Genomic DNA, 19,919 nt, shown 5'->3' with positions numbered 1-19,919 from the left:
AGCCAGGATGAGGGAGCTGGGATGCAGGATGGAGGTGTCAGATTGCTCACAGAGCATTTTCTGGCAGGACCAGCTTTGGTCTCTGGTGGAATATATTCAAGGCACTGCATCCCAGGTATTTATTTCTTTGCATCTTCACTGGTGACTGAAGGGGTCAAATCTCACAAATCCCACAGCTTTTTCCCCTCCTCCATGCACACATGTGACCACAGGCTGCATCCTCCCTCCAGCTCTCCATCCTCCATCCTCCCTGCTGCTTTCCAGCACAGCTCAGGACCACAGCACCCCAGTCAGTGCAGGAGAGGGAAGTATTTGCATCAGGCATTCCTGTCTGACTTGATTTTTTTTTTCTTCTTTCCCATAATCAGAAGGGGAATTTTATATGCCAAGAGCTTATTAAGCATTTCCAGCATGGGAGGGGGAAGGGTCACATCTCTTCCAATCCCACATTCATGATGTTCCAGGACCTTTATCACCCAGAGATGGAGGATGCTCAGGTCCTCAGACCCAGCATCCCACAGCAGATTAGAGCTCCTCATTTCCAGGATTCATCCCACAGCAGACTAGAGCTCCACATTTCCAGGATTCAGGCCTTTTGAGGTATTCACATCCCCAGATCGCAGGGAAAGATCTAGTCTTTCTGCTGCTCTGCTTTCCTACCTGGCATTCTAGTGGGATTTTTAGTTTTATTCTAAAGCTTTGACAACAATTTGGTACAACATCAGCTCAAAAACATCATCAAGCCCAAAAAGGCTCCCAAAGCAGGCCTGGGAGTCTCATTCATATTGCAGATAAGCCATCAGCAGGCAGGCTGATAAGGATTTCAAGTGTGACTCTGCATACAAATATACCAGACTCAACAATTAATCCTGCACAGGAGACTGAGGAGGTACCTGGGTTTTTCCCCTAACCCCAGCCCTTTTTCCCAGCCTGGCTGCTATATATAGCTCTTGCTCAAAAACAGAAAGGAATGACATGCTCTAATAAACCATCCCAAAAAGGGATACAAAGAGCCCTGAATTCTCCAGAGGAGCTTTTCCTCCTCAGCTCACCTCCAGTCTGGGAACTGCTGCAAAGCCACAAAGCTCCAGGTGCCTTTTGGGAGCCAGTTAGAAGGTGCTTGAGCTGGCCCTGCTTTGAGCTGGGGACCCTATTTCAATCTAAATTAGACACGACTCCTTTCCCCCTTCCCTCCTGCTGATTTTTAGCCAGATCGGGTCCCAGCTCTGGATCCCTGAGCAGTTCCACGCTGGCTGCAGTCTGCACAGGGAGAAGGAGGATTATTTGGGCACCCAGATCTGCTGTTTTCCAGCAGAGCCTCAGGCAGGGCAAACCCTCCCCAGGCATCAGCTGCAGCCAGAGATTTGACTGTTTTTCCTCTCAAAAACCCTCTTGGGAATGGAGATAGCTGGGAATCCTCCCAGCACAGGCCAGCCCTGGGATGGTTCCTCCTGGCTGTAAGTCAGACAGAGGATATGAGCAAACAGCATCTCAGGAGTCTGCTAAGGGTATAATCCTGCTTCTCCAGAGGGATAGGGAAAAACAGGGTGGATAACCCAGTACCCCCTAAGTGACAGCTCTCAGCCTGTGAGCCCCACACATGCAGTCCCACCACGGTGCCACCACCCCTGCCCCAGCTGCACCTGGGTGGCCCTGCAAGGCCTCACCGGCTCCTTTGGGAAGCTTGTGCATCTGCAGCCCGCTTGGGATTAGCAGAGGGACAATTCAGCTTGTATCCACCCCATTATGAACACCATCCATGAGGTTTGAGCATGCCCAAGGGTGCTGCCTGCTCCCACTTTGGGGTCCAGACAGCACCAACCGCTGCTGTGCCTGCACACGCCCACCACAGCTTGCCTCCAGCAGCATCCCTAAAACACTGCCCTGAGCACTTATCCCACTTATCCCAGCTGAGATGCCACATGGGGAGGGACAGAGATGCCCTTACCTGGACGCCGCGATCTCCGCTTTCTGCTTGGCGATGGTGGCCGCCCGCTCGGCCGCCTCCACGGCCCGATCCACCTTCTCACGGATCTTGCTGGCCCGCAGCGGGATGAGGTTCTTCCTCTTGCCGCTGACCAGGATGTTCTGCTTGTACTTGCCCTCCTCCTTGGTGCCGTCAGGGAAGGTCATGCAGCCGTAGCCGTGGCGCTTGTTGTTGGCCCACTCCCCCTCGTACTTGAGCCCGTCCGAGCGCTGGCTCACCCCGAAGCCCGACCGCTTGTCGTTCTTCCACTCGCCCACGTAGATCTCGGTGGTGGTGGCGTCGATGTCGTCTTCAATGACAGAGAGCTCGGCCTCGCCCTCGCCCAGGCTGATGGTGGAGTTGATGTCGCTGGCGGTGGAGCTGACCGTGCTCATCCCGGCTTCGCTCCGGAACGAGCTCTGCTTGCTCCGCTGGCTGGCCAAGGAGCTCTTGGACTCGGACTTGCGGAGCTTGAGCCCGCTCAGCAGCGACCGCCGGAAGATGCCCTTCTTCTTGCTCTTGAGGATCTCGGCGTCGCTGTGGGCCATGAGGACGAAGCCCCCCCGGGACACGGCCGGGCTGCCGGCCACGGCCGGCGAGGCGTCGGGGTGCAGCGCCGTGCCGTTGGTGTGCTCGCTGCGCAGGGAGTTGATGGACGTCCTCAGGGGTGACCTGATAACCGCGGCCATGCCGTAGGGAACGCTCTGCCGGACGCCGTAACCCTGGCGCATCCCTCCGACCCACTGGCCCTGGTATGTCCCTGGGGAGAGGAGACAAAAAGCAAAGAGGGGGTTCATGGCACGGCCGTCTGTGGTCAGCTAACGGCATCAAACTCCTCTGTTAGCCCTTTACTAGTGGGAGCAGCCAAGTGCAGCTCTGGATCCCAGTCCCATCTCCGTGACAAGGATTGTAACGTCACGTTGTAGGAGGAAATCCATGGTTGGATTGCGGGCCTGCACTCCACCTGCAGCATGGGAATATTAGAAACCAGCCAAGGCATCGAGGAACTGTCCCTTGGATCAATCCCTAATGAAAAAGAAAAGGGAGCCGGGAGATGGGAAGGGGGAATCGTTATCCAGCAGCAGATTCCAATCCCATCCATGCTGCCGACAGGGATCGATGCTATATCACATTGGATGGGTGGCATATAACAATACATTTATTTATACACATAGTGCCTTCTTCCGGTGTGCTGAGGAAGGAAGCAGCTCTATAGAGATAAAGGCCTCACGGGGAGAGATCCATTTGGTTATTCCCCTCAGAAATGTGCCCGTTTGAGCTCCTACATTTGTCTGGGCAGTTACTAGAGTTGCTTAACTGGTCATTAGTGGGATGAAACACACACAGGAGTCCACCACAGCACTGGCAATGGAGGGACAAGGAACCCCTCCAGTCCGAGAAGCACAACTGGAGCACATCACTCACCCTGTGCACTGAAATGGGGGTGGGTGGTAATCTGCTCGGGGTGCATAATCCCATCTCCTCCTGGAGCTTGGTGACTGGCACAATTCCAGGCGTTATCCCAGCCGGTTGAACTGCAGGGCTTGTTTTTATTCTTAGGTCGGCTTAATCTTTTCTGGACCAGCTCAAGACACAGTGATTCACTGCTCGCCTAAGCCCTTGTGGGGCAGACTGACGAGCCCAAGGATGGCTCCTTGCCAGGCACCGGTGATGCTGGGATGCTGTGGCTGGTCCCAGCCCCCGGCTGCAAAGGGCTGGGATGGGCACAGGCAGCACCTCGGAGCACTGGGACCTCCCTTTGTGCCAGCCCTGCTCCCACACGCCAAGGCAGTCTTAAAATAGACCTGCTGAAATAGTGAACTCTGCATGAATCCAGCCAATCCTACCCCCAGGACTCCCTTAGGAATTTTCACACCCGGTTCTGGGGCTCAGCAGTAGCTCTGGAGATAGGTCTGGGCTGGAGTGGCTCATGCTGAGCACAGGAACTGCTTCTTGAGAGAGTGAAACCAGCACCAGGCCACATTTTGGGGTGCATTTTGGGGTGCATCACCTGTCTTTTATCTGCTAGTGCTTTGCACAAATCCTGCAGGACTTGGACATCCTTCCTGGTACTCCAGTGCAACATCCCAAGGTGCTACATTGTCTGGGTGACAGCTCTGTGCACCCCAAAAAAACACCAGCCCCAAACTGAGGGATCCCACAAAGACTGCCTTGGAGAAGGGACGTGGAGAGGCAGGGGCAGGTGGGCAGGATTTACTGAGGGTTTATAGGATTAGCACTGGGGAGGGAGCAGAGCATGGGGATTAGGGCAGGCACTGGCAGGGCAGGGCGAGGTGGTGGCAGGAAGAGGGATGGGGGACAACCGGCAAGACGGCTGGAAAACAGCTCAGAGGAGACATCAGACATGTCCTGTGGTTGGGTTGGAGCAGTGAGCCTGGCTTGTCCCACTGCAGTCCACCTTGGTGTCCACAAGAACAGGGAACAGCCAGTGCCATGCCCCCATGGCTCGCCCCATGCCCAGTGGCAGCCTGGAATGGTGGCTGTGGCAGGAGAGAGCCCACCAAGCTGTCCCTGCATTCCCCAGGGACCTGGCAGCATCTCACTGCCCTTTCTGGCTCCATCCCAGAGCATCTTGGCAGGACAACCTGCTGGGGTGATGGGCAGCAACTGGGTGAGAGAAATTACCCTCAACACTCCGAGTACCCTGCAAAGGAGCTTCCAAGATGGCTTGGGATGTTCTCACACTGTGCTCAGCCTCCTGTTTCCCCTGGAGATGGATTCAATGCATTTCAGGGAAAAATGCCGATATGGGGAAGGGGACAGGGAGAAAAGGTCCTGAATGGGATTCATCAGAGCCTGTCCTGCCCAAGTCTTCCCTTTCCCTTGGCTGAATCCCTTGACTTGATCCCTGTCTCCAGGCACGTCCCTTGACCTCCTCATCTCCTGGCAAATCTGCAGCTGGAAAAAACTCCCTGGATTAAGCTGAAGCACCATAAAGCAAGCACAGCCCTGTGCTGGAAAGCTGAGGGACAGGCAAAGAGCAGAACAAAGTGCTCCAGGATGGACTGTGACAGCGTGGCCCGGCCAGAGCAGAGGCACAAATTGGTCCCAGCAGGTTCCAGCTGCAGCCTGTGCATGTCCCCAGTCAGGCTGAAGAGCCCAGGAAGCTCATCCCTGTGTGGCATTAAAATGTACTGCTGGAATTACATGGCTGCCAGGAGCAGCCTCTGCATCTCCTCAGCAAGGCTGATTTTTCCAAGCAGAGGATGCTAGGAGCCATCCCATCCAGCCAGTCCATCCTGATTCTCCCCTCACCACCACGGAGCAACTCCCAGCAGAGAGCAAAATCTGAAACCTAACTCTGTTTTTATGGATGTCATTGCTTTCCTTGTTGCTTCCCTGTTGGAGGCAGCACACAGAATATCTCCAGGGATTGTCTCAGAGGGCCACCAAGACATCTGGGCACCTCCATGGCCACAAGCAGATCAAAGATCTTCCTTCAGGGAGCTGAGTTAATCCGTCCTTCCTTACCCAACAGCACTACTTCCTTCCTCTGACTTCATTCTGTTTTAAACCCCTAAATATCCCAGGATTTGGCCGTGGACGCCGGGAGGTTTCAGAGCCATCTGATCTACATTGCTAAGCGCTGCCACCTCCTCCCCTTGCCCTGCTCAGCTTAACCTCTGCTCCCAACATTTGCAGATACTGCACAAGGTTTAATCTCACAAGGAGCTGGGAGACTCTTTCTCCCTGCAGAGGAAACAGGATTTTATGATTTTCCACTTCACGTGCCAGGATGGACTGGCTATAGCTATCCCAAGTTTCAGAGCTCAGGAGTTGAAAAGGGAGCGTGCAGTGGGAAGGTGGTGCAGGGGGGACCACAGGATGGGACTGGGAGTGATGGAATGAGTCAGGGAACATGCCTCCATTGGGATGGGAAGCAGGGAGAGAGCCAAGGCAATCCTGGCCACAAGCTGATTGTATTGCCCAAGCCAGGAAAGAGGAAAAGCCATCACGATGGAGAATTGCTGGGGAGGAAAAGGTCCCAACCTCTTCCCTCAGCCATGCAGGTCACTCTTATGGATGCCTCCAAGATACCACAAATACCCATCCCACTTCTGCATGGCCCTTCTGCACTGAGGAAGAAGGACACAGAGCAGCCAAGAAAGTCTTGGAAAAGGAAAGAAAATCATCACAGAATCATGGAATTATTTGTGTTGGAAAGGACCCTAAAGCTCATCTCTTTCCAACCCCTGCCATGGGCAGGCACACCTTCCACTAGATCAGGTTGCTCTAAGCCCCATCCAACCTGGCCTTGGACACTTCCAGGGATGGGGCAGCCACAAAATCCTCCTGAGCTCAGTAATTCATGACTTACTAGGGCAATACAACCGAAGCAGCTGCCATGTCTGAACTGTAGCTCTTTCCTGACTATCAATATTTGCAAAACACTTCCCAAAGCATTAGTTGCATGAGATTAATGGAGTGATTGCACTGAGAAAATGCAGCATCCATTAGGTGGCCAGGGCAGCATCTGTGGGTTTAAGTCACAGACAAGAGCAGATAGGAGAGTACTGGGCAGTCACCCCCACAATCCTGCTGAAAAGAGGGTCAGATCCTGCCCTGGGAATGGGATTTTTGCAGTAAAATCAGAGCATGAGAGAATAAGCAGGTTGTGATCTTGCTCACCAATCTTCCCACCCCAGGGAAGATTCCAAATCACCCTGGTGTCATCGCTCCAGTGGGATTTGGCCAAGATAAAGGTGATGCCAAGAAGGATGAGGAAGAGGCCATGTCCATGCCAAAAAGAGCTAAGGAGAGGGCACAACCTGAGGCTAGGAAGAAATAACTGGAGTCATCCCAAAAGATGGATTGGAGAGAATATTCCTTCTTCAGAAATAACAGATGAAGCATAAGAAAAGGAACAGGCTCATGGAAAAGACAGGGAAAGTTGGGATGGGATGGAAACATGGAGACAAGAAATGGACAATGCTGTTGGCCCCGTTCACTTGTATTCCTAAGCCTGAGTTTGGGTTTTTTTTGGCTCACTCCCCTTGGAGCAAGGCTGGCTTGTTTCCAGACTGCTTTTAAAACTCCTGCAGGAATTTCCATTGCCTTGAGGACAGTGCAGAGCCCCATCCTTGGCTGGAAGCACCCAGGCTGAAAGCAGAAAGCGGGAAGTCACTGGCCTCCAAAGCATCATTCTTGATTCCCCAGCAGAAGATTGTATGTTTTGAGCAATGACAAGCAGCAGCACTTCCTCAGCATTTGGATAAAATCCATTCTGGGAAGAGAGTGGAGAGTCTGCAGGGCAGCTCCTGTTGTCCCCATCATGCCAAAATCCCTGAAATCAGGGCTGGCCCAGTTTGTACCTTTCAGATACGGGGAGAGGAGCAGGACCCTGCTCAAAGCCAACAGTGAAATCCTGAGTGCAACCTCTGCGCCTCCACATTCCCTGCTGGAAACAGGGATAAGGCAGCAGCACTCCAGCAATTCAGCTGGGTCTGGGAACACTAATTACCTCCTATTTTCAAAGTGCTCTGGGAGGATCAGAGACGTCACAGGTACCAGGAAGAATGATGTGATTCCATTCATTTCCTTGGCTTTGCCAAACAGATTTTGAGGATTTCCCTGGGGAGTAGAGGACCAATCCCCATCTCCAGTTCATCCCCCTGGATACAGGCACTGTGGCCAGGATCATGTAGGTCCAGGATCATGGAGGGAACTGAGCTGCTCACTCTTCCAGACAAGGTCTTTCTAGACCACAGCTGGGAAGAGGCCACCAAGCCATGGCTCACCCTTGGCCCATGGAGCAGCCGGGGCCGGAACCTCGGGCACGAGGAAGAGTCACTTCACTGATGCCATTTGTCTCCATTCCAGGTGCCTTTTGCACCTGAGAACGATGGAGAGACCTGAAACACCTGGAAAATGCCCCTTCTGGCACTGCAGCCTTTCTGGCTGCACTCAGCAGCTGCCGGTGAGCAATGCCAGAAGGTGGGAAGCACTCAGCTTTGCTGCTTGCTGCCCCAAACTGAGGGGCTGTCTGGACTAAAAGTCCTCTCCTGCTTAGAGAAACATGGCAAAGACCAACAGTGATGCCCAGGGAAATTCTGCTTCCACAAAAATAAGCAGCCCCAGGGGCTCCCTTAGGGCAGGCCACAGGAATAGCTGGATTTTGAATGTTATGGGGGCACGCCCAAAGGGAGGATGATGGGCTGCTCATGCACATGGGGCTTCCCTTGGCACAAGGTGGGATCATGCACTTGGATATAAACTCAGCCCAACTTCCTTATGGTGTTAGAATGAGAAAAAAAAAAAATCAGGATTTTTTGGGTTGGAATGACTGTGTTTTCTTTCCACCCTCTCCCCACACCCAAGATTTAGCATTTTGCAGGTTGCTGAGCCCTCTGGCCCCACTCCAGGAACACCATTAAGTAGAAGCTTTACGGACTGAAGGCTGTTCCCAGGCTTTTCCCAAACCAAGATAGCTGGTTCCATGTCCTGCATGACGAAGCCTTTGGCAAACACACGGAGTAGAGCACGTGGGGAGGTTTGCACAGACCTGCCCTGCCTCCAGTTTCTCGTGTGGAGACATTCCAGCAGCAATTCAGGATGTTGTAAAGCACTTTGAGGCCGAAGGACACACACATGTTATTATCACAACATGACCTCAGAAAGAGTCAAATGTTTAGAAAATATTCCCTATCCATTGCTAACACTGAGTTAAACAAACAAACACAACCCACCATCGTGGGTCAATACCTCGTGTATTTCCAGGTTAGCTGGAATAATAATAAAATAATCGGTGACTTGGGAGCAGCTCCCCAGGTTTGGAACATGGGAGCAGCAGGATCCAAAGGACAGGTTTTCTGTCCCATCCTTGAGGTACAGCCAGATCCTCCTGGTGTGGTGACTGTGCTGGGCAAGAGCAGCAATCCAAACCTCCCAGTTCACTTTCCCCGCTCAGCAAAATCCAGGAAGGAGATCCGAGAGGTCCGGAGTGCCCATCCACTTTTCCAAACCAAGTCAAAGTAATTGGGTTTTACAAATTGCTAGTTTATCTTGCAAAGGATCCTTCCTGGTATGCTCAGCCCCCCTCTTATCTCCGACCTCTGCAGCATATTAATTAAAGACGTCCGATGGCAATAATTAGGCCGGGCTCTTGAATTCCGACTAAAAGAGTGAGTTTTACAGATATCCCTTTCCAGCTACTCGATATCAGAAAGGCCCAGGAGGATTCACACACAGATCAAGTTTCACACCTCAAAAACACCTATGCCAGAGAGATCTATGGGAGAAAAGAGAGGACTGGAGGATGCTCACTTAGCCTGTCCTGGTGGTATGTGATGGGGATATCCTCACTGACCACCCCGGCTGATGTGCAACAGCCAGGGGGATCACTGGGAAAAATGTGCCCCCCAAATGTTCTACCTAACTGTATGGGTCCTCCCAAGGATAGGATCATAGAATCCCAGAATGGTTTGGGCTGGAAGGGACCTTAAATCTCATCCAGTTCAATCCCCTGCCATGGGCAGGGACACCTTCCACTATCCCAGCTTGCTCCAAGCCCCGTCCAACCTGGCCTTGAGCACTTCCAGGGATGGGGCAGCCACAGCTTCTCTGGGCAACCTGTGCCAGGGCCTCACCCCCTCACAGGGAAGAATTCCTTCCCAACATCCGATCTAATCCTGCCCTCTGGCAGTGGGAAGCCATTCCCCCTTGTCCTGCCCCTCCAGGCCCTTGTCCAAAGTCCCTCTCCAGCTCTCTTGGAGCCCCTTTAGGCACTGGAAGGGGCTCTAAGGTCTCCCTGGTGGAGCCTTTTCTTCTCCAGGTGAACACCCCCAGCTCTCCCAGCCTATCTCCATGGAAGAGGGGCTCAGAGCATCTCTGTGGCCTCCTCTGGATTTGCTCCAGCAGCTCCATATCCTTTTTACATTGGGGACCTCAGAGCTGGAGGCAGCACTGCAGGTGGGGTCTCACCAGAGCAGAGCAGAGAGGGAGAATCCCCTCCCTTGGCCCACTGGTCACTGTGTGGACGTGGGGACATTCTCTGCCATGACAACCCAGGAGCCATCCTTCCTGCCCTGTCCCTCCTGGCAGCAGGACAAGCTGTTGTGCTGGGTGACTTCCATTCCCTGTCCTGTCCCCAGCTGCTGGTCTCATCCCCCAAAGGCTCACCTAAATCCCACACAGGCATGACATGGGTGGCTGGGACTTCCCACCTGCTTTGCCCGCCATGAAAGGTGGGAATCACTGATGGTTCCCATGTGCAACACCGCATGGATACGGCAAATTATCCCCCTCCAGCCCTGCCAAGGCTTTCCGTGCCTCTGACCATCACCAAGCCATGCTAAAAACACAGTCAGATGCTTCTGCTGTGGCTGCTAATTTGCCAAAAATATGCTCTGGTAACTGCTTACACAGGGGAAGAAATAAAGTATGGATTTTTGAGTATGCAAATATAATCTGCAGGCAGGAACACGTGATGGATGTTAGTCATAGTGCTAATGCTGGGTACATACAGACACGGTGGGCACAGAGAGGTCTGGGCACCCAGAGGGAGGATGGAGGGATGGAGGGGAAGGGAGAGGAGAAGAGGATGAGTGCAGAGTTGCCATGGGCTGCTGTGTTCCTGCCTGGGTGCTGGGTAGAATTCGATCTGTTTTGGGGCTCAGTAAATAATAAAGTATTACAAGCCTGCAGCTCATATCAGCACAGTCAGCTTGTACTTTAAAAGCAGGGAGCCACCATCTAAAGGAACCAAGCACTGGAGGTGGGTTTGGATGATGCACAGTAGGAAAGGGCTCTGGAAGTGGGTAGGGGTGGGAGCAGGGCTGGCCCTGGCAGAGCCAGAACCTCTTCAGGAGCAAGAGCTGGGGGCTGCAGGGAGGAGATGGATTTATACAGCCTCCCTCTCCTCAGCCAGGGAATCTGCCTCCTCCTCCTCTGTGGATGCAAATAACAACATAAAGTATCTCTGGCTGAAATAGCACAGAACAGGGATTGCTCAGCTGTTCTCCACAGGGAAAATCACCTGAAAATCACAGGTTCACCTGTGGTGAGAACTGGGGGATATGAGCCCCATCCCAAACGTGGGGAGACCTTTATATTCTCATTGCCATCATTCCTGCCCCAAAGGTACTTTTCAACCAGCAGAATGAAGTCTCTTCCCTCACTGGCCAACACTAACATGCATCACAATATTGCAGAAACTGCTGGAATTTGCACTTACAGGTGGGAAACTGAGGCACAGAGAGAGGTGCAGGATGAGCTGCTCCAACAGAACAAGGTGTTTGCCTTGTGCTGAGGGCACAGACTGGCTTTGCAGAGCATACAGCACATCCACAGCAGGGTAGGGAATGGGGCAAGGCCCCAGAGCTGATGTCCTACCTCTGAAGATAACTCTGGCTGCAGAAATTAAACCATTTTCCACAGGGACTGCTCAGTGAGGAATACATGCCTTTATAATATTAAGGAGAAGCCACTCCAGAAAAATTTCATACGGAAATTCATGTCTTTGGGTATTTGCTTCAAGGGGGAACAACTCAGTTTGTTCTCCAGGAAAACACAAGTCTGTCCTGAGCATTCCCTCCCTCTTCTCTCTCATTGCTTGTGCATCTCCTGCTTCCCCAAGCCTGTTAGTAAGTGCCTTTTCCAGCCAGAATTCAGGGAAAGGCTTCAAATCACTATACTGACAATCAAATCTCAGCATTACTAATTCTGATGAGTTCAGAATGCCTCTCAGGCCAGTTGTAATTTGTCTTAAAACACCTGGTCCTGAAGTCAGGGAAAATACAGCTTTTAAAAGGAAAGAACTAAAGAAAGACATTTCTAATTGTCCTGGGAGTGGGAAGCACTGGGTTTGCCAAACAGGGAAAGTCAAGGAAGCATCTTCCCCTGGTGACACGGGGCCCACAGTTCTTCCCAGGGCAGCTGAATCCTTATGGATTCAGCCGCTGACTGGGGTGAAAATCAGGATCACAAGGAAGGAAAAACACATTAAGATATTGCTCAGCACCTTTATTAAGGTTAATGTGCTCCTCTCACAGAGCAGAGCGAAATCAGGCTAATGCTTGTTTCCTTAATCCTCCTGGGCTCTAATCCTTACTGCAAACTCCAAGATCTCACCCCATTCCTCAGCAGAGCTCATAGGAGGAAGGGCTGATCCTCCAGCTCTCCCTAAAGGTGCTGAGTGCCAGCATTGTGTTTGGGGGGCTGCATCCCTCCCGAGGTGTGGGAGATGCTCAGCTGGATGGGATGAGGCTGAGATCCCCATGGATCAGGACAGAAGGCTGCACCAGGGATGGCACAGGATGGGATAAGGCAAGAGCAGAGTTTATTTATTTCCTGTGAAATAAATCATCAAATTACAGAATGGTTTGGGTTGGAAGGACCTTAAAGCTCATCTCGTTCCAACCCCCTGCCACGGGCAGGGACACCTTCCACTAGACCAGGTTGCTCCAAGCCCTGTCCAGCCTGGCCTTGGACACTTCCAAACCCTTATTCAGTCCAGGGAAATACCTTGCAGACCCAAAGTGATGCCCTGAGCAGGAAATAATACCTTTACAGTGATCATTTTGGTGTGAAAATCAGCAAAATAAGGGACCTTGCTCTGGCTGTTCACTCATTCATGAAAATTCATGATGCTCTGCTGTACTCTGAGAGTAAGGGGAACCTCTTCAGGGAATAATATTGAGAAAGGAGTGGCTGTTCTAAGGGAATGCTCATGTATCAATTGCAATTTTAGAGATTTTTGATTCAAAGGCCAGAATCTGTCTTTTAAAATCCAGTATCAACATCAAAATATAAACACTTGCCATTCCAGTGTTTTGTTTTCTCCAAGTTCCCCTTTTTTCTTTTTTTTTTTTTTTGTTAAAAATGCTTTAATTGTAAATTAAACAGCTTTTTGCATGGTAAATTAGCATCAAGACTCCCCTGTAACTACTGCAAACTCCTGCAAAAAATCCTTTCTTGGTCAGGATTTCAATCAATGCTAAAACCAGACCCCAAACAGGCAACAACTGCCAAAATTCACAAGACAGATGCTAAACCACAGCACTCCCCCCTAAAAGACCATCACCAACCTCATCCTGCCCAGCTCCTCTATCTTCAAGTCATGCCTACATTAATACAGCTCATTCATCTACGTCAGCATTACCTGACTCAAAGCATTCAAAATTCATCAGGTTCATTTTAAAATCGAGGCATTTTTAAACAGGAGGCATTTTTAGCTCTCGGCTGCTGGTTCCCAAGCCTGTAAGAATGACTTTTCTGCAATAGCCTGGGTGGAAACCTTGCTTCGAAACCAAAGCTGAAAATCTTGCAAAATCACATGATTCCACAAGCTGGAGCTTCTAAGGAAAAAAAAAAAATAAAAAATGTTCAGCTCCAGGAGCAGATGTCACCCAACCACGAGGAGCCCCATGGGATATCAAATCACATGAAAATATCCTGAGATTTGCATGAAAAGCCATGAGAAACCCACCCCAGTGAAATTATATGAAAACTGTGCTTCAGGACTTAAGTTCCCCTCTCTTATGGGTCAGGGAAAGGTGTGTGAGGGGGTTCCCAAAGTTGGGGTCATTCACCATCCCCTGGTGCTGGATAAAATACTTGGGAAGATGGAGTGAGGGTCTGAAGCCTGTCTGGCAATTTCTATCTCATGTACTTTTCCCTGGGGTCAAAATCCTTCTTCCTCTGTCCTGAGCTGTACCTGAAACTAAGCAGCATGTTCCAGTGAGATAAGTAATTACCATGAGTTCATATCATTTCTTTTTAATGAGGCTGGTCAGAATCTTCATTTAGTATTTTGATTCATTTTTCTGTGCTTGGCGGGTCCTGATGTCTCCGGATTTGCCCTCCTAGAACCACTGTGGGCAGCTTCTGTACCAAATCTAGACAGCCAGATGCTTCATCAACAAAGTTCTGAGTTTTTTTTAATTAATTTTCAAGTTCTGAGGGGGTTGATAGGACCAGCTGTGGCTGTGTCTGGATCCTGCAGGAACCGGGATCGAGGATCAGGGCACACTTGTATTTGCTTGTTTCTGCCCACTATTTGAAGTGCATCAACAATTCCTTCCCGACAGCAAAACAAGAGAAGAGCTGGTACTTTTAAGGTAATTCTGACATCCGTGCTATGAATAGATCCTTATGGAAATTTGCCCTTGCTTGCTGGTTCCCTGCACAGGAACCCAGGAAAACGCTGGTATGGTGAGAGGGATGAGACCGCTGCCATGGTGGCACTGGATCATGGAATCCCAGATTGGTTTGGGTTGGAAGGGACCTTAAAGATCATCTTGTTCCAACCCTGCAGCACTGGCTGGTGGTGGTTCCTCCCAAACCACATCTCAGCTCAGGTGAGGGGCTGTGGCCCCTTCCCAGACGCAGCATTCCCAGTTCATCCCCCCGGAGCAGCCCTTTACGCTGGCAAGGGATCTGCTTTTGCAAAGTGTTTCATGTTTTCCACCTCCTCAACTATCCCAAAGCCATTTGGTTGGTAGCTCCTGGTGCACCTGCTAAGAGAGGTGTCACTGGTGCCACTGCAGGGGTGGGAAAGTGGGACATGGAGCCACCACAGCTCCTGCCCGGGCGAGACAGGCTGGGAGGGACCCACCCAGTAGCTCCCACTGCTCCCCTTCCCTCTCCCCAGCGCAGGAAAATTTCCCAGCCCGGGCCAAGAAAACCCACTTGCCTACTCAGGCGGCGCTAACAATGCAAACACTAATTATATTTCCCTCACCTATCAAAGGGATGATTCACTGAGGTGAGTGGGCACAGAGCATTACACAAGATGAACACCACGGTGCGACCACCCGGCCCTTTCGGGGTAGCCCTCCCGAGGAACAAGGATTTGGGGAGCATGTGAGATTCGGACTGGGAGAGAGGTGGTAGCAGGGCTACTGGGCACCGAGCACCTGGAAGGGGGCTGGTCCCCTCCCCAAGCCCCTGTCCAGTCTTGGATCCCAGCTGCTCCTCTGGGAAGAGGTGGAGGGAAGATAAAAACAGCATTGGCAGGGATGGAAAGGGCAAAATGCTGAATTGGGGCTTCTTCCTTCATCCACCTCCACAACCATGGTTTCAGCAGCTAAACCCAAACCCAACGCAGAGCCCGAGGATTCCCATGGGAAGCCTGTAGCTACAACTCCAACTGTCCCCAGGGTGAAATTACTGAGCATTCCCAAAGTGTCCGAGGAGGTACAGAAAGTACCAACTGAGACGTCTCCAGATCTCCAGACCTGCTCGAAAGAGGGTCTCTAACCCTCTGCCCCTGAGAGGTTCCACCAGAGCTACTGGGAGCAGCTCCAGCTCACATCTGATCCAGGCTGATCCAGGTGGATGCAGCCCCTTCCACCCGAAGAAAGGGAGCAATCCTGCTCCCGCTCTGGAGCTGGGATGAATCAGACCCAGCAAACGAGCGGTGCAACTCCAGCATCCAACTGAAGCAATCCTCGGGAGCCTGGTTTATGTAATATCAGGGTGCTTCTGGAGGGGGCAGAAGGTGGCAGGGATTTTTTGGCAAAAAGATAAGGACATGTCAGCAGTGCTGTGGTTTGGGGAGGTCCGAGGGGGTGAGTGTGTACAGGGAACAACAGGACAGTGCCACAGGTGCGGGGCCGTGGGTCAGGCGTGCCGGGGAGATTTGGCAAAGCGTGGGCTTCTGGGAGAGCAGCAGGGCTCTGTTTGCTTACGTGGGCTCTGCAATAGGTCTGTGTTGATGGACATGAATCCACACAGCTCAGGGAACAGAGTTTGCATTCCCCTGGCGTGTGCAGGGGTCAGGGAGCGCTGGGGGCTGACCACGTGTGTGTGGGAAGGGGAGCGGGGGGCGAGGCGGCGGCGTGGCGTGGGGAGGAGAGGCGTGTGTGTGCCCGGCGTGTGGCGTGGGAGGTGTGAGAGCTGCAAGCTGTGCCTGGGGGAAGCGCTGCCTGGGGGTGTGTGGGGCAGTGCGAGTGCCGGCGGGGCGGGGGACGGCGCCCAGGGGACGGGGGGTGACAACGCGGCCCAGGCCACTGCGAGCCATCCCCTCCACCCAACACATCAACACGTGCCCATCAAAAATATTGCTCCCCAAGACAGCGCTGGAGATGTGCCCTTACCCACTGTTGTGCGAGGGAATGGTAAAATTGGAGTGAATCCATGGATTCTGGGGCGTCTCGCTTCCCGAGCCTCGCTGCGCATTTGGGGACCCAGCCCCTCAGCCATGGCTGAGGAGCTAAAAAAAAATAATGTGCAAGGGATGAATATTTATCTGTGGGTGGCAAGTGACAGATGCTGGGGCGAGGATTCTTGGATACTTCAGTTTGATGGAGGTAATAACTTGAAGAGATTAATGAGAAACATCCTTCCCAACAGTTGCCTCCCTGGTGCCACCCAGCACTGCTCCCGCACTCAGCGGCCTCTGGGACCCAAACACACAAAGTTCAGTGAGGTTTGGTGCTCAAAAGGCTGGAGATACCCAACTTTGGTGTTTTCTACCCAGAATGGAGCCAGGAGACCAGGAAAGGGATATGGCTTCTCGGTGCTTGGAGTTGAGTTGGTGGAAGTGACATTCCAGCTGGGTTCTGGCCCAAATGGGATGAGGGAACCTGGTGTGGAAGAGCCTGCTGGGGTGTCCACAGGTCCCATTGCTTTGCATTTCCCCAGCACAGCATCCCTTCCTCCTCAGAGGGTTTGAGAGTCCCATGGGGACCATTTTGCCACAGACACCGTGCCCTTTCCCCACACTGATCCTCTTCCCTCCTCCTGAAATCACAAACACATGATATTGGTCCCCAAACACTGGGAAGGCGGGCTGGCCGGACAAGATGGAAGAAAAAGCTCTTTCCTTCTGGTAGGTTCTCAGAAAACACTGAAATTGCTGCTTAGCCACCCCAGTGTGGGATGCTCCCCATGTTCCTCCCTAAAAACACTACCCTGTAGAGGATGGGGAGCGCAGCAGGGTGGGGGCACGTGCGTGGCCGAGGACAGGGCCAGCCCTGCAACACCCAGCCCTCAGAGACCTGTAGTTTGTCCAGACTTCTGTTTGTCCTCCCACAAACCTCCCAGGCAAGGGCTGGGTGCCAGGAGGAGACAGCACCCACGTTGGGAGCACGCAGAAACCCCCCCACATCCCCTCCTGACCGCCTTGAACGTGGGAGACTGCAATTATTCCCTGCCCAAGCTTTATCCTCAACTGAAGGACTGCTGGGATTTATTGATGGCTTCCAAACACACACCCTCTAGATTCCAGATCAGACCCCAGCATCATTCCATGCAGCTGAAACAAAAGGTTGCAGCTCTATTTTCCTTTAGGACAAAGCCACCAGCACAAAATTATCATTAAAAATCCGGAGACGGTTGCGCCTCTCCCTTCTAGAGCATGAAAAAGCAGCTGCAGGTGAGGTTTAACCTCTCCTCCCTGTACAACCACAAGGCAGCAAACTGGGTTTTCCAGAGAAAGGTCTTGCAGCACCTTTCAGGGAGGGCTGTGATGGAGCTCACCGAGACTGCAATTTCCTCAACGTAGCAGTATGGAAAACCAAAACATCTTAAAAATAATCGATGAGCCTGCTTTGGATGGCCACGATTCCCAGGAAAACAAGGGGGCAGTGGTGCCGGGTGCCTCTGGCTGCCGGCAGGTAGGCCTGCCTTGGATTATGGAGGCAATTCCGATGGAAGTAGCCACAAACCATGAGAGAGGATGATACAGCCACTTACAGCACAGCACCAGCTGTTTCTCCCAGTTCAGCCTTAAAGCTTGTTAGTCCAGCAATTTTTTTGGGTTTGATCACTCCAATTGGGTTTTCTTGTTTTTTATCTAATCCCAGTTTCCCCTCAGCATCTCGTTAAGCCGTGTTGACGGCAGAGAATAGCTCTGGTGATCCCTCTGAGCCCCTACACTAAGCATTAAGCCGTAAACTAGGAATGTAAGACTCTTGTCTGAATTAAAGTCTTTTCCCTGGTATTATTAAGTGTGGGGCTGCCTTTGGAGGGGCTGGGGGACGTGCAAACACCCAGGCCCCTCGTTGGAAGCAGTGGCAGCACTAGAGCTGCCCCCATCTGCCCTGGATCCCCCAGACACAGTTCGCCTCCATCCTTCCCTGCGTTGTATCCATGCAAATCCTACAGGTTCCAGTGGTGCAGTCAGAACTGCCATGTGCAACTTGGGTTGTCTCTCCATGGTTTGGCCCACCCCATCCTCTGACCCCTCTGGGCCAGAGCTGGGCGTCCCTCCACCAGCACAGCCAATTCCCCTCCCCAAAATCTAGGTTGAGGACAGGAAGGGGGGAGGACCTGGTGCCCAGAGACCCGCTGGACATATGGGGCTACCTGTGGCAAAGAGTTGGGCTGGTGCCACGCTGGGCTGGTTCCTCGTTTCCTGCGGGGTGGGAGCATCCCTCGCTCCAAGCCAGCAGGTTGCAAACTCACGGACTCCAACCTAAACCCAGGGTCCCTGTTTGGAGGTTTGTACCCCATCACCACCCCAGGAAGGGATCAATGGGCACCTACCTCCATCCGAGTAGGTCTCTGTCCCGTAGCCATCCTGTAATCCATTGCTCCAGGTGCCTTCATACTTGGCCCCGTTTCCAGTGCATTCTCGGACCCCGTACCGTCCCTTAAATCCATGGGTCCACTCTCCTTTGTACACCCACTTCCCTTTGCTCTCCATGCCAATGCCATGGCGCTTGCCCTGCGCCCAGGTGCCCTGGTAAGTGTTGCCACTGGGCCAAGTGTAGACCCCCAGCACCTCAAAGCCGTGACTCCAGGAGCCCGAATATTCACCTTGACCCTTCGGGCCGGTACAGATTCCATGGCCATGAGCCTTTCCGTCCTCCCAGCCTCCACAGTACGACCCTCCATCGTCAAAATTAAACCTTCCCCCACTGGACATGCATGTAATTCGGTTTGCAAATCTCCCAAAAGGTGAAAAAAAAAAATAGGAAGAAATGCAGAAAATAAAACACGAACGATGACTTGGGGAAAAAAATATAAACAAAAATAAAAAAATTAAACCAAATCAAACTCAATCGAAATCATGCACCAGATCCAGGGAGCTGCTTAAGCCAGTTTCTTGTGATTATTCATTCTCTGGGAGTATGTTGAGGATCAGTTCTCTCTTCCCCTGCTGTGGAAACAGGATCATTAAAAAAAAAAAAAAAATAGCAGCAAGAACAGCAGCAGCTATTGGGTTTTGGTGCAAACGACTCCACCTAAAAACCATCCAAGGCAGGGAACGGGGGTGGGGGAAAAGGAGGAAAGAAAAAAAAAAAAAAGAGGCCAAATGCCAAGAGAAGGGAATAAAAAAAAAAAAAAAAAAAAAAAAAAGGGAAAAAAGCGAGCGCTGGGCAGCCCTGGAGGGGGGGGATGCTCAGAGCCCCCACGGAGCCCCCCGCCGCCGGCCGGGCTGGCTGGGGCGCAGGGCCGGGGGCAGCGGCGGGCGCGGCGGCATCGCGGGGCTCGGCAGCGGCAGCAGCAGCAGCAGCAATGCGGTGCCTCCTCCGCCGCCCTCCCGCACGGCTCCCCGGCCGCTCCCGCACCGCGCACGCCCCGCGCCCCGCACACCCTCCCCCGGCCGCCTCCCCCGCGCCGCTCCCCCGCCGCAAACCTCACTCCCGGGGGGACCCGCTCGCCGCGCCCGGCGGATCCCGCATCCCGGCCGGAGGATGCTCGCGGTGAGGCTGGATGCCGGGCGAGGGGCTGCGGGGTTGCAAAGGGGCCTCGGCTCGCCCCGCGGCCTCCCCCCACCGCTCCTTCCCGGCTCCCTACGGGGATAAATCCCGCTTATTAATGAGCAGGATCCTGGGCTTTCTGCTCTGCCTCAGCTCCCGGCGCCGGGCTCAGAGTGGATTTAAAGAGACAGGAACTGCGTCGCCTTCGCCTCCCACCCCAGCAGGGCCCTAGCCCCCCGCAGACTCGCGGGATGCTCCTGGATTTTTTTTTTTTATCCCTTCGTCTCTCCCCTGCCCCGCTCCCGCCTCTCTCCCGCTGCTCCTCGGGTGCGACGAGGGGCCGA

General features: G+C 52.8%; 1 protein-coding gene across 1 annotated transcript in view; it reads right to left on the bottom strand.

The window, feature by feature from the left end:
- The window catches only part of JPH3 (junctophilin 3), a 54,695-nt gene extending 35,278 nt beyond the window's left edge, over positions 1–19,417 (bottom strand). The window contains exons 1-2 of the mRNA XM_051805725.1: positions 18,416–19,417; positions 1,949–2,726 (exon numbers count right to left, since the gene is read on the bottom strand). Of these exons, the coding sequence (XP_051661685.1) occupies positions 1,949–2,726; positions 18,416–18,797 (1,160 nt within the window). The 5' untranslated portion in view covers positions 18,798–19,417. The remainder of the gene's footprint in view (positions 1–1,948; positions 2,727–18,415) is intronic.
- Positions 19,418–19,919: the final 502 nt, after the last annotated feature.

Source organism: Manacus candei, unplaced genomic scaffold (assembly GCF_025592945.1).
Source record: "Manacus candei isolate 608988 ecotype Guabito, Panama unplaced genomic scaffold, ASM2559294v1 h1tg000065l, whole genome shotgun sequence".
Taxonomy (NCBI): Eukaryota; Metazoa; Chordata; class Aves; order Passeriformes; family Pipridae; genus Manacus; species Manacus candei.
This window is presented reverse-complemented; position numbering and strand designations above follow the sequence as displayed.